This window comes from Podarcis erhardii, assembly GCF_964252035.2.
Source record: "Podarcis erhardii genome assembly, chromosome: 2".
NCBI classification, from domain to species: Eukaryota; Metazoa; Chordata; class Lepidosauria; order Squamata; family Lacertidae; genus Podarcis; species Podarcis erhardii.
In genome coordinates, this window is record NC_138498.1 from 42,154,164 (window position 1) to 42,167,990 (window position 13,827).

The 13,827-nt window shown below is 43.5% G+C and overlaps 2 protein-coding genes across 8 annotated transcripts in view; one reads left to right on the plus strand and one right to left on the minus strand.

The window, feature by feature from the left end:
* The window catches only part of MYH10 (myosin heavy chain 10), a 71,133-nt gene extending 60,433 nt beyond the window's left edge, over positions 1-10,700 (plus strand). For both annotated transcript variants that reach the window (XM_081848634.1, XM_081848635.1), the window contains 12 exons: positions 229-381; positions 967-1,215; positions 1,602-1,814; positions 2,496-2,708; positions 4,120-4,281; positions 4,531-4,659; positions 5,524-5,612; positions 5,765-5,888; positions 5,974-6,182; positions 7,221-7,329; positions 8,316-8,488; positions 9,182-10,700. In XM_081848634.1, coding sequence (XP_081704760.1) covers positions 229-381; positions 967-1,215; positions 1,602-1,814; positions 2,496-2,708; positions 4,120-4,281; positions 4,531-4,659; positions 5,524-5,612; positions 5,765-5,888; positions 5,974-6,182; positions 7,221-7,329; positions 8,316-8,488; positions 9,182-9,326 — 1,968 coding nt within the window. In that variant the 3' untranslated portion in view covers positions 9,327-10,700. The remainder of the gene's footprint in view (positions 1-228; positions 382-966; positions 1,216-1,601; positions 1,815-2,495; positions 2,709-4,119; positions 4,282-4,530; positions 4,660-5,523; positions 5,613-5,764; positions 5,889-5,973; positions 6,183-7,220; positions 7,330-8,315; positions 8,489-9,181) is intronic.
* Positions 10,701-11,852: 1,152 nt separating this feature from the next.
* The window catches only part of NDEL1 (nudE neurodevelopment protein 1 like 1), a 50,393-nt gene continuing 48,418 nt past the window's right edge, over positions 11,853-13,827 (minus strand). For all 6 annotated transcript variants that reach the window (XR_014153092.1, XR_014153093.1, XR_014153094.1 and 3 more), the window contains one exon: positions 11,853-13,084. Coding sequence is in view for 2 of the 6 variants with exons in the window: in XM_081848755.1 (XP_081704881.1) it covers positions 12,994-13,084 (91 nt within the window). In the remaining 4 variants the exon portion in view is untranslated. The remainder of the gene's footprint in view (positions 13,085-13,827) is intronic.

Genomic DNA, 13,827 nt, shown 5'->3' on the forward strand with positions numbered 1-13,827 from the left:
GTTAACTGCTTTTAGATCTGTAATGATGCATCTCATTACCAAATTGTATAACAATGAGTTAATGCTTTCAGAACACCCCAGCATAAACTTGACATCCTTACCCAGCCCCATACCATCTCACAGCAAGCAAATATCCCCATTCCATACTGAACACCACCGCGTCAGGCTAAGTTCAGATTCTCTCAGGACAAGTGATAAACATGAGTGCGTTTTTCATTCCCACAACAGGAGCTGTTGCAAGAGGAGACTCGCCAGAAACTGAACTTGAGTAGCAGGATTCGACAGTTGGAGGAAGAGAAGAACAATCTGCAGGAGCAGCAGGAGGAAGAGGAGGAAGCCAGGAAGAATTTGGAAAAACAGGTGTTGACTCTGCAGTCTCAGGTGAGAAGCCATGGAATACACGGGCAATTGTGCATCTCTTGTGTTTTTATTCCAGCCAGGTTTGTCTTAGACTAGTTTAAACTGAATTGGCTTTTCCTGACTCTTCATTAGTGTATCTCCAGTACCAGAGCAGGGAAACGTCAGGAGCTATGAACTTTTGGCAAGGTGCACCGCTCCTGATTTCTTGCAAAGCATTTCAAGGTTACACCAGCCTATTTACCTGTTAGCTTGGATAGTGGATGCAGCTGCTTTGGGGGGTGGGGGGTATTCCCACCAATTCAATACAATAAATTCAGTAAAAATGGATCTAGTTCACACTGCAGTAAAAACAAACGTGCAGGTAGTCTGTACTACTGCAGGTGGCAACTGACCTGAATGAATGAATGTTTCTCCATTCAGTCTGGTTCTAGCCTAGGCATCTGCTGCCCTTGTGTGTAAGCCCTCACCTGCACACAGCTTTGCATTGAAAACCTTGCAATCTCAATGGAAAACAAGCCAACTTCCACCTGCACAACGCATGTCTGTCTCTTTGCCAAAGACAGAAAGGTCATAACGATGTGATTTTCTGTTGCTCATTAAACTCAGCTCGCTGATGCCAAAAAGAAGGTTGATGATGACTTGGGGACTATTGAAGGATTGGAGGAGAACAAGAAGAAACTACTAAAGGACATGGAACTTCTGAGCCAGCGTCTTGAAGAAAAGGCAATGGCGTATGATAAGTTGGAGAAGACCAAGAACCGTCTTCAGCAGGAGCTTGATGACTTAATAGTGGACCTTGATCATCAGCGCCAAATTGTTTCCAACTTGGAGAAAAAGCAGAAGAAGTTTGATCAGGTATGCCACTATATAAATCCTCTTGCTTTCTTCTTGATGATACATGTAGCTATTAGCTATTATTTGCCCAGTAGATAATCTTGTTACATAGGTATTTTCATGGTCTACCTGTGACCTGTTGGAATATCTAAACTGGTTTTCAGCTGGCTCCTTAACTTGGGGCTTGCAGGAATCCTAATGCATTCTTGAGAAACAGGATCAATATTGAGGAATTGGGGAGAGGAGAAGAAATGCACCCTCATCTCTTACATCCACTGTGGTTGCCCCAGAGCTTCTCAAGGTTGAGATGCAAAGTATCAAACTACCTTGGTAATTTGGAAGCTAAGAGCTTGAAATCTATATTTATGTCCAACTTCTTCCAACTTTGCATATGTTGCGATGCTCAGATGCTGGCAGAAGAGAAGAACATATCTGCTCGCTATGCAGAGGAAAGGGACCGTGCAGAGGCCGAGGCAAGAGAAAAGGAAACCAAGGCCCTCTCTCTAGCGCGAGCCCTGGAGGAAGCTTTGGAGGCCCGTGAAGAATATGAGAGGCAGAACAAGCAACTCCGGACAGAGATGGAAGACTTGATGAGTTCCAAAGATGATGTGGGCAAAAATGTGAGTGGTGTGCTATTTGCATGACTGAGAATGATGTAGTACAGTTTGAACAAGTGCTTCAATGGTTGTGTGTCAAATTGAACTTTGGGCAGTTGGAGCACATTCATTCTAATGTTCTGAGAAGACTTCCGGAATTCTGTATGCATCAACAGCTGTATGCACTGGAAGGCTCTTAAAACACAAAGGCTCATAGTCCTAGGGTTAAAGTTGCCTGTCTCTGTGGATTTTTGTCATTGTTGTAACTTCAGCTTTGACACTGTTCGGACCATAAGAGCTCTACGTTCTCTACTATGGTGGTGTCTTCCATCCCTGTGCTCTCCAAAGGCAGAAGCAAATGTGGCATGAGCACTTGTGTATGTGTTCTAGGTCGGTGGTTCCCAATATTTTTGGTAGGGCAACCCACAAGCCCAAATCCACTTGGTCTGATGACCCAACAGTATATTGTCATGTGAATTTTGGACCTCAGGTCTTGGGCAGGCATCATTGGTATGTATTTTATCTGCAAATTTGGCGATTTTATACCTATTACTTGAGGCATCCAAGCAAAAATCTTACTTAATGCCCCTATTAATGTAGGATTTGTTGAAATAATTATACTACTTAAGAAGCTATTCACAGGTTGTTGTTGTTTTTTTAAAAAATGGGAATGTAAAAACACTAATCATTTGATTGTGGCTGTAGGTTCATGAGTTGGAAAAATCCAAGCGCACCTTGGAGCAACAAGTGGAGGAGATGCGGACACAATTGGAAGAGCTGGAGGATGAGTTGCAAGCCACAGAAGATGCCAAATTGCGCTTGGAAGTGAACATGCAAGCCATGAAAGCACAGTTTGAGCGGGATCTCCAGGCTAGAGATGAGCAGAATGAGGAGAAGAAGAGGCTCTTAGTAAAACAGGTAACACTTTTAACATACAGAAGTAACCATACTGGTGGTTATACGTTCTGTTGAGCAAGTGTCCCTCAAACTAAAGCGGTAGGTTGTTGGATTTTATTAAGCTTTGAAGCTGGAATGTTAGTCACCTGAAGCACAAGTGCTTCTAACCCCAAGAGCCAAACAAAATCTGTCTTCATTCATGTCACTCTAGCATGCTAATTTCCATGCATGCTTGATTATTCCTTTGAAAGGACAGTGGCTGAAGCATTCTCAAAATGCCAGGTTTTGTAGGGTGCATAAAGCTGAAAATCTCTGGTAAATAAAGCAAAAAATCTTAATTTGTATTAAGTCCATAGCGATTTATCATAATCTTGCCTACATATGTAATGCCTAGGGATTCAGTATTCACTGAACCAGTGTTACAGAAATGCCAGGTGGGGGGGAAGCATTTTGCTGGCTCTACATGACGGAGGGCAGGTAGAGTGAACCTGGATCATGGAATTTATAGCTTCCTTTCTGCTGTTGTAATTAATGTACAGAGTGCTGAGCACTATGAATATGGAAACAGTCAAGGAGGACCTGTTGATTTATTAACTGTAAAGGAGGACTGTAAACTGCTGGCTTAGGAGTTTTGCTTACTGCAGATGTCCTTCAACAGGTCTCTTTCAATTCTAGTATGGGTGCTGCTGACTGGAGGTTCTTATTGAGGTAGAAATAGGTGTTGCTTTCTACTGTATGCAAGCTGCTGTAAAGTCTGTTAAGAAAATGTCTTTCAAGTTCTGATTCAGGAAATGATGCCATATTCTTTGCCTCTTTCTTTTTTAATTTGGTTTTGCGGTAAAACACATTAAGTTGTTTATGAGCACTTTAGTAGGTTTTTTAAGGGTTTGGGGTTTTTTTGCATAGTTGATCATAAATTACTTTCCATTTTGCTTTGAAGAATTAATGAGACTACACAAAGCTTTTATTGTCTCCATTTTGGGAACCAGTGTACCATGAACAAGTGTGCCCTTTTGGCCTTACTATGAGGTTAACAATTACGGTTGGCTTCAATAACCTGTAATATTAAGCTTTTGCACAGGAGCTGTGGATCAAAGGAGATAGAAGCTCTTGGTGAAAAACTGCTCATAAAATCACTGGACAAGTGAAAACATAGCTGATTGTAGCCCATGTAGCTCTTCTGCATTTTTGTCTGCTTATATGCCCTCTGCTTGGCTTGTCTCCTGAACAGCTAATGCAGATTATCAGAGGGTTTCTTTACGGCATCCTCATAAGGGCATGTGGATCCTATAGTCTGTGTTTTTATTTAAATACTGCACAAATGTTTCCCCTGGACTTCATCCTTCCTTATAGGCAGCTGCAAACTGTGGGACTTTTTTTGCATTCTTCTCTTTTGTCTTCCTGTTTTGCTTGTTACTGATTTACCCTGTAGGTCCGAGAGCTGGAAGCAGAATTGGAAGATGAGAGGAAGCAGCGTGCTTTGGCTGTGGCATCCAAGAAGAAAATGGAAGCAGATCTGAAAGACCTAGAAGCTCAGATAGAGGCTTCAAACAAAGCCCGCGACGAAGCAATCAAACAGTTGCGCAAGTTGCAGGTGTGCACAGCTATTCCTGAAATAATTTAATCAAACCTTGGCCCCCAAAGTCCTTATCAGCTTCTCCTTACTGTAACAGAGAAAAAGACCTGGGTAACCTGAATATAATTGATCAACATTAATAGAAACAGGATCTAATTGAAGCTGGATACTCTAGATGTGTAGAGTAAATTCTGGCCATGTGATTGGTTGGTCAAGTTCTCAGAATAAATATGTTGTCTTGGTCTTAAGATGCCTTTTAAATTTCAGGCTCAGATGAAAGATTATCAGCGTGAACTAGAAGAGGCCCGGGCATCTAGAGATGAAATCTTTGCTCAGTCGAAGGAGAATGAGAAAAAGCTCAAAAGCCTTGAAGCAGAAATTCTTCAACTGCAAGAGGTATGGCACGGAAAGCTGCCTGAGATATACCCATGGCTTAAGGTGGAGATAGGAATGTTTTGACTCTTAACATTCTGCAAGTTGAGTGTGTATATTTTACAGATGCTTTGCAGAGTTGTGTGTGTGTGGTTTTGGCACAACTTTTAAAGCGTACACACTAAAATGGTTCATTTGTTTGAAGTAGTTGATTTGAATACTTTTCAAGGATCTGGTAGAGTCAGGCTTCAGTATCAAATTCTCTTGGGCTAGGGCAATGCTATAAACAAAGTCCAATTTGAACAGAGTCCAAATACAAAAAGAAGAAAATGGGAGAAAACAGTGAGTGTGTGCTGAACAGTTGACCAGCTAAAACTAGGTGGGACTGTGAATCACCAAACACTGTGGCTCTTTTAGTTGCCCCAAGATTCATGAAGACTTTTTGGCTGTCACATGGAGGGAAGAAGCATAGATAATGTTTTTGAGGAGCTTGTGCTCCTCTAATCGAAATGGCTGTCAATATCTAGGCCCCTTTGCATGTTGGCAGGGGTGCCTTACTTTTTGAGAACCAGGAGATTGGGGTCAAAAGGATCCAGTTTAAAAAAGAGATTACTCAGCTATTTCTGGTAGACTTGAGTAGCTCAAAAGTGCCTCTGATGTATACTAGAAAATGCCAGTTAATATGTGAGCTGGGGAACTTCACAACATGGTTAAACTAGGCTAGAAGCAAAGCATATTAATTTCTTAAAAGCAAAAGGCTGCTTGTGTAGGCCTGTTTGATAGTGATATTGGGCACAACATGGTAGCTTTCTCTCCCTTCCCACCATATGTTTGAAAATGGTTTTGCCTGCTGAAACTGGTGAGATTCCCATGAATATATATTTTCAGGACCTTGCTGCCTCCGAGAGAGCCAGACGCCATGCAGAGCAAGAGAGAGATGAGCTGGCTGATGAAATTGCCAACAGTGCCTCTGGAAAGTAAGTAACTCCGGGTAGACTTCTCCACCTATGGCAGCCGTTCTGTGGCAGAAGCGTTCTGTGTCTGCAGCAGTTGCTGCGCAAACCTCAATACATGTGACTGCAGCCAAATAGCTGAGTTTGTACTGATCCTCTGTTGTCTCCCTGTGTAGATCTGCCTTGCTTGACGAGAAGCGCCGCTTAGAAGCCCGAATTGCACAGCTGGAGGAAGAACTAGAGGAAGAGCAGAGCAACATGGAGCTCCTCAATGATCGTTTCCGCAAAACCACTCTGCAGGTAACCCCTTTTGTGTTAGCTGGATGTTTTCTACTTGACCCTAAAGGGGTGAGAGTGTTTAAACAACTGCTTGCCTTTCTTAAAGGTTGACACCCTGAACTCTGAGCTGGCCGGAGAGCGGAGTGCCGCCCAGAAGAGTGAGAATGCACGCCAGCAGCTGGAGCGGCACAACAAAGAGTTGAAAGCTAAGCTCCAGGAGCTGGAGGGTTCAGTGAAGTCCAAGTTCAAGGCAACCATTTCAGCACTGGAAGCAAAGATTGGGCAGCTCGAAGAACAGTTGGAGCAAGAGGCAAAGTAAGCACGGCACACTCTGAAAATAGTGTTTCCAGGAGGCTGAATCGTGATTTGATTTTGAAAAAGCGCAGTTTATTCTGAAACACCTTTTTTGGTAGCTATTAATGAAACAAGATAGTCATCCAGCAAGAAGCTTGCAAGCCCAAGGAATAATAATCATCCAATGCAGGCATTTGTGCGATCTTAATCAAGTTTATTTCTGATGGTGTGATTTATTGCTTTGATGTTAGCACTGCTTGATGCATGAATTGTTTTGGGACTACAATTCCCATCCCTGCCCACTGGTCCTGTTAGCTAGGGATGATGGGAGTTCAAAGTTTGGCCACCACTGCTCTAGATGGTTATGGGAACCCACTTCATCATCACCACCATTATTTTTTCTATTATTATTTCATTTATGACTCTCTTCTCATGTAACACCTCAAAGCAATTTCTAATAACATATATAAGACAGTACATAAATAAAAACAGTTAAAACAATTGCATATATAATACAGTTTTAAGGACAACTGTAAATATAAAAACAGCAGCACATACATAAACTCGGTTCAAATCCTAAACAAATACCAGCTGGGATACAGATTTTTAGAAGGTTTGTTGAAAGTGGAATGACGTTAGCAGGTGCTGAAAAGGCAACAGTGATGGCACCTGACTGATATGCAATGGAAGGGAGTTCCAAATGGTAGCTGTTTCCACACTAAAGGCCTCCTTCTGACATCACATGGGACGGACCTCCTAAGTGAATGATAATTGCAGGTTGCCCACTTGTGCTGGATGCAGTGATCAGTTGGGTATGTAGGGAATGAGGCAAACTATCAAGTATCCTGGTCCCGGGTTCTATAGGGCTTCATACACTAATACCAGCACTTGAACCTAGCCTGGTAGCTAATTATTCTCACTAGTGCTTTATTTTTCTGCTGTGGGTTCATGGAACCTTCACCTGTGGTTGGTATACATTTGGGCTCTGTTGCACTAATGACTAGTCTGCTACCTTTTTGACGTCAAGTTGAGTGATCCCACTCTGTTGACTTACCTTAGGGAGAGGGCAGCAGCCAACAAGCTAGTACGTCGGACAGAGAAGAAGCTGAAGGAGGTGTTCATGCAGGTTGAGGATGAGCGCCGACATGCAGATCAGTACAAAGAACAGGTGAGGAACTACCTCTGCCACTTAGAATCTCTGCTGTGCCTAGCTGACTATAGAAATTTTTCCCTGCTAATGCACATTGGGAAGCATGGCAGGTTGTTTACAACGGCCTGTATTGTGGACGGGGAAAGAACCTCAGAACTGGAGGCTGAGAGCACTCCCTGGTGACTTCCCTTCCTTGGCCACAACCTCTGTCTCCAGGCCAACCCCCCTCACTGGTCCTTCATCGCACTCTCCGTGAATGTTTTTGCATGGCTGAAATGTGTATTTGAACTCTGATAATGCCTCCTGCTTGTCTGGATGAAGGAAAGAAAGAGGTGTGTGAGAGTGGGTGCAGAAAGTGTAGCCTAGTTGAAATTCGAATTCAGCGTCCCACCCACTTTTGCTGCTGTTCCCCACCCACCACTTGAATGTACGCCCAGAAGGGAATGTTCCCCTTGGGCTGAAAAGGTTCTTCACCCTTGGCCCAATAACCTCCATGAAGTTCTTTAAGTGAGCAGGTGTGTGCACATCCTGCAGCATCTCTGCTGCTATGGATCCCATTCACTTGGGTGTGGAGTTGGGGGCTTGTGCAAGCCTCTCCTGCAGCCCATTCAAACTTCTGCTTCTCTGATCTGGAGTAATTGCAAATGACTGAACTATACCTTCAGGAGAAGGGTATTTCTGGAGCATGCAATTTCTTGCCGTAAGGTTAAAAAAACCAACTCAGGTAGTGCGTTAGAGAAGAGTTTCACCGAAGTTTTATAAAATCCATTTGAGCAGCACAGGCAGCCAAGGCAGGCAGCACTGTCTACTTTGTGAAAGTGGACGAACTTGTCAATCTGCCCCGTGAACATCCCACAGCGTATGGAGACCGAAAGATGGTTACACCGCTGCCAGAGGTTCTCTGTCTCGAAAAGGGAGTGTAAGTGAAATAGGATCTCTAATCTCATCTGGCGTGTCGTGCAGATGTTTCTTTCATGGGGCCTGTTTCTGATAATGCTCTGTAGATGGAAAAGGTCAATGCCAGGATGAAGCAGCTCAAACGGCAGCTGGAAGAGGCAGAGGAGGAGGCAACACGTGCTAATGCCTCACGCCGTAAGCTGCAGCGTGAGCTGGATGATGCCACTGAAGCCAATGAGGGTCTTAGCAGGGAGGTCAGCACTCTGAAGAACAGGCTACGGTGAGTCATGTGGTGGAAGGAAGGTCAAGGCAGGTGTGGGCAAATGCTTCAGGGCAGGTCGCTTTTGAGTTGTTGTGAGGGGCTCATTTGATTCACCATTTCCAGTTCTCTCCCTCCCCCAGTTTGTGATAGATCGCCTCTAATGTGGTCCAGAAATTAATGGGAGGGTGCTGTTGAGTAGCCAGAATTGAACATTATGCTTGAAATTTAATGTAGCACTAAGTGGGGGATGTGGCCCTCTCAACAACTGGATGTTCCCCAACTCCCCAGAGCAGATTAAGGGGGGGGGTGAAACAGGAGGGGAGTCCTGTTGTGTGTGCGCACACAACAATTTTGTTGAATCCCACCCCGTGTCTACAGGGTCAGATCATTAGCTGATCTTGTGCCAGGTAGGCTGAGTGTGAGCTGCTTATGACAAATGGCCTACTCAACTCCTATACCAATGAATGAGAGGGCAAAGTGATATATCCTGAGCTATAGCCACACAGGTAGCAGGCATAGTTGTAGGCTTAAGTCTATCACTGGAAACATGATTTAAGTGGTATTGTGATCCTCATCTGTGAGCGCTATGGTCTCAACGAGGGGGACTCCTTTATGCTAATGTGGGGCATGGTGGGTAGCTAGACATCCTTTCTCTGTGGAGCAAAGGTCTATGTCCTTCCAACAACTCACTCCTTTCCCTCTTCCTCGTAGGAGGGGCGGCCCAATCACGTTTTCCTCCAGCCGATCCGGGAGGCGGCAACTGCACATTGAAGGGGCTTCCCTGGAGCTTTCAGATGACGACGCAGAGAGTAAAGGCAGTGATATCAACGAGACGCAGGCTGCCCAAACAGAGTAGAGCCTCCCCCACACCATATCTTACAGCGGGCATTCCCGCCAATGTGACTTTTGCTCCATGCATTTGGAAGAGGAGGAAGAGGCCCTTACTGGCCACCAAATTGCCTTGTGGCCCTAGACTTGCCTTAGGCAACACTGACACACTACCTGGTCATGCAGGTCAGCCCCAGCATACTGCTGCCTGGCTTTGCCATGATGTAGCCTGCTTTGGATATAGGTACCACTGCTTCTTTATATGTATTAAAACTGTCTTCGTTCAGTGCTCTTTGTCTTCAAGGTATCCATTGTAAAGCCATTTTCTAAGGCACTGGGCGATAGGATTACCCCTCTCTCCCTTCTGATACACCATTCCCAAGCAGAAATTTCTGACACCTGCCTCTTCCCCTTTTCTATGCATGTTTAGCTGTATAGCAATCACTTGCTTTTCTTTTGGTCTCCAAAGTTCTGCTTATGTACCAGCCCGACTACGCCTTTTTCCTGATCATTTTACGATAGATTTAGGTCATTGACTGTGAAAATGCCCTGAGGGGCTTCAGGGGGTAACGTACAGCTGAGAGTAGCATCTCTACTAGCCAGCAGTTGGTGATACATAATGAGCACTCTTCAACCATGGGACCTCTAAATTGGGTTGGTGCTATGTCCTGGCAGATTAGAGACCAAGTAAGATACTAACCACTTTCTTCAGTACAGTACTATTAATAGTGCTCAGTGCAAATTGGATAGTCTCAGCCTGGGAATTGGATTACCCCCCGCAGCTACCCAGCAACTGTTTCCTTGCTGGGGGTAGAAGTGTTAAGATTAGAGCCGCTCTTGCCAGCTATCTTGATGCCCAAGATCAGTGTGTCTGCCAGAGGATAGCACGAGGACATTGCCTGTAAATGTATACAGCCTGTGGAACTGCTCTCTCCCTTTCTTCGGCTTTCATTTGGACAGTGTTAACTGCACCTAGCTCAGCATCCTTATTGTTTCATAGCTGTGAAATGACATTTACAGAAAGTGCCTTAGACACTACAGTACTAAGACAATGTTACATATATAATTTGCCTATAACAATGATTTAATGTATTAATTTTATCATATCATGTTACATACACATCTTCTCTAGTCCAAGTGGTATTGATATTCAGTGATGAGGAATCAGTGTTAACTATGAAATCTTGATCTGTTGCAACATGCTTGAAAAAAATACTTTTTTTTGGTTACAAGCTTTAACATCTGTTATAAAGCTTTTGTTTCTGTGCATTTGGGTATTTCTTAATCCTAACTGGCTGTTGACCACCAGGCATCTGACTGCAAATACCTTGTTTCTTTGTATCTCCATATTTCTAGACAATGATTTTTGTAAGACAATAAATTTATTCATTCTAGAGACTCATTCATGCTTGGGCTGCTTACTTAGAAGAGATGCTTTCCCTCCCGAAATCAAGATAGAAATGAATAAATGAAACTTGCAGGTTTGTCCCTATTGATAAACTGATAGTGCTATAAAAGTAAATGATGTTGATAATATTAAATACTGAATCATTTTTAAATTGTAGTAAGTGATAGGCATCGAGTTACTTCAATAATTCATTTTCTTGGGTTTTAAATTCTTTTAGCATTTGAGAAACAGGTGTGCTGAGTTCAGCAACCAATACATAATGCAAGGAATACTAGTCACAATAACTTGGGGGGGGGATGTGGCCTCCCCCATGCCTTAATTTAGAACAAGGGAACACCTTTTATCTATCTGTAAGCCAAGGTTGACAGATGTGGCATCAACCTGTCAAACTCCCTTTCCCTTTAGATGTTGTTTACTCTTGTAGCAGTGTGTAATGAAGATGATAAATAGCTTTGCAACTGGTGTATAACTTAAGGCAGTACCCACTCACCACTTTACCAATGGTGACAGTACAGGAGTGGTCCATTATTACTGATGAATTTACATCTAGGAGAAAAAGTCCTACCTGAAGCTTGGTCTTTTGCGTGTATACTTCAAGATAAGAAACTATGAAGATGAATAGGAGCACATGCTACTGCCAATCATGGTGGATGTTGACAGTAGTGAAGCATCATGCAGAAAGTTTCAGTTTTGGCTGGAAATCTTACTAGAGACCATCAAACCTGAATTTCAGCTGCTAGCTGTGCAAGACCTGAATCCTCTGTTCAGTTGCCATCTTGACATTAAACAAGTTTTAAGTACTCTTCTTAGTTAGTTCTTAGTGTAACTTAGTCTTTCCTGGCACTCGTCATGTGCTGCAGGAATCCAACATAGGTTAGGCATGTAGAAGAGAGCCCCCTCCCTGGCTGCCACAATTCCAAAACACATGAAAAAGGATGCTCTTTGATCAACCACCTCCATCCAGCTGTAGATGCACTCACTTCCGTATTTACCCTCTACTGACAGCTAGCCACAGCTGTTGAAGGGAACTTGTGTCAACTTTGTAAGGGAAGAGCCTGCTCCACAGCTGCCACAGTGACACCACCCACTCACCAAAACAACACACAAAGCATAGGCAGAAGCATCTTTTCTGCAAAAGCCAATGTGTCCACATTAAAAGATCTTTATTTTTGGACCATCTCTCGTTGAACCACAGGATGGCAGTCACCACAGAAATCTGATACACTGTCCTAGGGAAAACATGCCTCAGAGATTCTGAATAAATAAAGCTACAAAGCCCAAGTTATGTACAAATATCTTAGGCAAAGATATTATGTTTACAAACCTATGTACAGTAAAACAAATGTAAACAGTAAATGCAGCAAAGGACACACAAGAAAAGGGCTGACAAAATCCAAGCTGTGAGTGGCAATTTGCCCCTAGCCTGCTCTGGCTTTTACTCCCTTCTCTTCCCCTTGCTCTTAGGCAATTCCCACTAAATCTCACTAAGAAGCCAGAGCCCCAAACCACTGGTTTATTGAAATAAGATAGGCAAAAGCCAGCAGCATAGGATGAAGCTGACTAAAATTTTAAAAAAATTAAACGGGGGTGTTGCTCTACTTTAAAAATTACCAGCTTTGGTGAACAGAGACATAATTGCACAACACACACATTTCTTGTGCTCCACAGAGGAGATACCACAGCTAGATCTTTAGCAGGGCTGCTCCATCAGGTCTCAAGCCCATTGGATACATCATCATTTCACTGGGAGTATGGAAGGTCCATACAGGTTCATCCTGCATCCCAAGTCTATCAGCTGGCCAGAGAAGTTCTAGGCCTTCCCTGGCTTCCCTTGAATATGAGCTGTCTCATCCAGAAAGGGGGCAGGGTGGGGAAAAGAAATACAGCACTGGGATCCTGTGTGCCTATGTGCAAAGTTTGGGGAACAGTGGGAGGAGGTGGAGGAGTTGCTAAGGGGCCATCCAGCATCAAAGTAGGCCCAACTTAGCAGAGGTACAAAACTGGAGGGTGGGGCAGCAGGAGAAGGTGATTTAGGCAAGTGCAACTCCAGCATCCTGTGAGACAGACATCAGCGGTGACCACGTTAAAGAACGTCCACGATGGAAATAGAAGAAAATAGACTGTATTGACATAAGGAGTGCTCTGTGTGTGCTGGGATCTTCTCCAGGCAGCCTCTGAGTGCTACAACCCACTCAGCTCCAGCAGGGGGCACTAACGGAAAAGTTTTGCAAGCAGCTCATGTTCCTTCACGAACTAATTAGAGTCCCATCATGGTCTTGCAACCCATTCATACACTCAGAGGGAGCATGCCTGGTGCTGATGATGGTCTGGACCCTCCTAGACCTGGTGGTGGGCCTTGGTCAAAGCCATTGACTGCCCTGTGGAACAGTAAGAGAAAATGGTTAACAAGAAGTACCGACAGATAAAAACTGCACTTGTTGCGCCATGTCACAAACAGATGCAAAGCTGAACTGTTTGTCTTGCAAGGGCTAGAAGTGTGTGAACTGAATTGTGAAAATCCAAAGGACTGTTAATCCTGCAAACTAAAGGCCAATAGTTCAGTTCCCAAAATGCATGCAGCAAGGGCAAGTCCTTTGATAGACACTTCTGTCTCCTTTTAGAATAGTCTCCTTCCATTTGTTTTCCATTTTGGTATGTTTGTTTATATATTACAATTGTATAATTTTGGGGGCTGACTGCAAAAAGGCAAAGTACACATGTATTTTCTATATATTCAATAGAAACATCTGCCTTTGGGGCTGTCATCAGGGGTAACAGGGCTTTTTGCTTATCCAGAAATACACCAAATGCTTTGTAAGCATATTTGGCTATACGAAATGGGTATTTTAGCTGGCAGCACCTATACTTTGGAACTTTCTGCCTACTGACACCAGGCAGACACCTTTAGTCTATCCTCTTCTACACCCACCTGCTTAAAACATTTTTGTTTAGACAAGCCTGTTCAGTCACAGATGTTGACATTTTTTAACCTTTTAAACTGATAATTTTAATATTTCTTGTAAACTACTAATGTTTCACTACCATCAAGGTGTGCATAAATAACTTTGTATGTTGCCTTAGCATTACCGCACAACCAAACACAGAAATTATCATCCAAGTT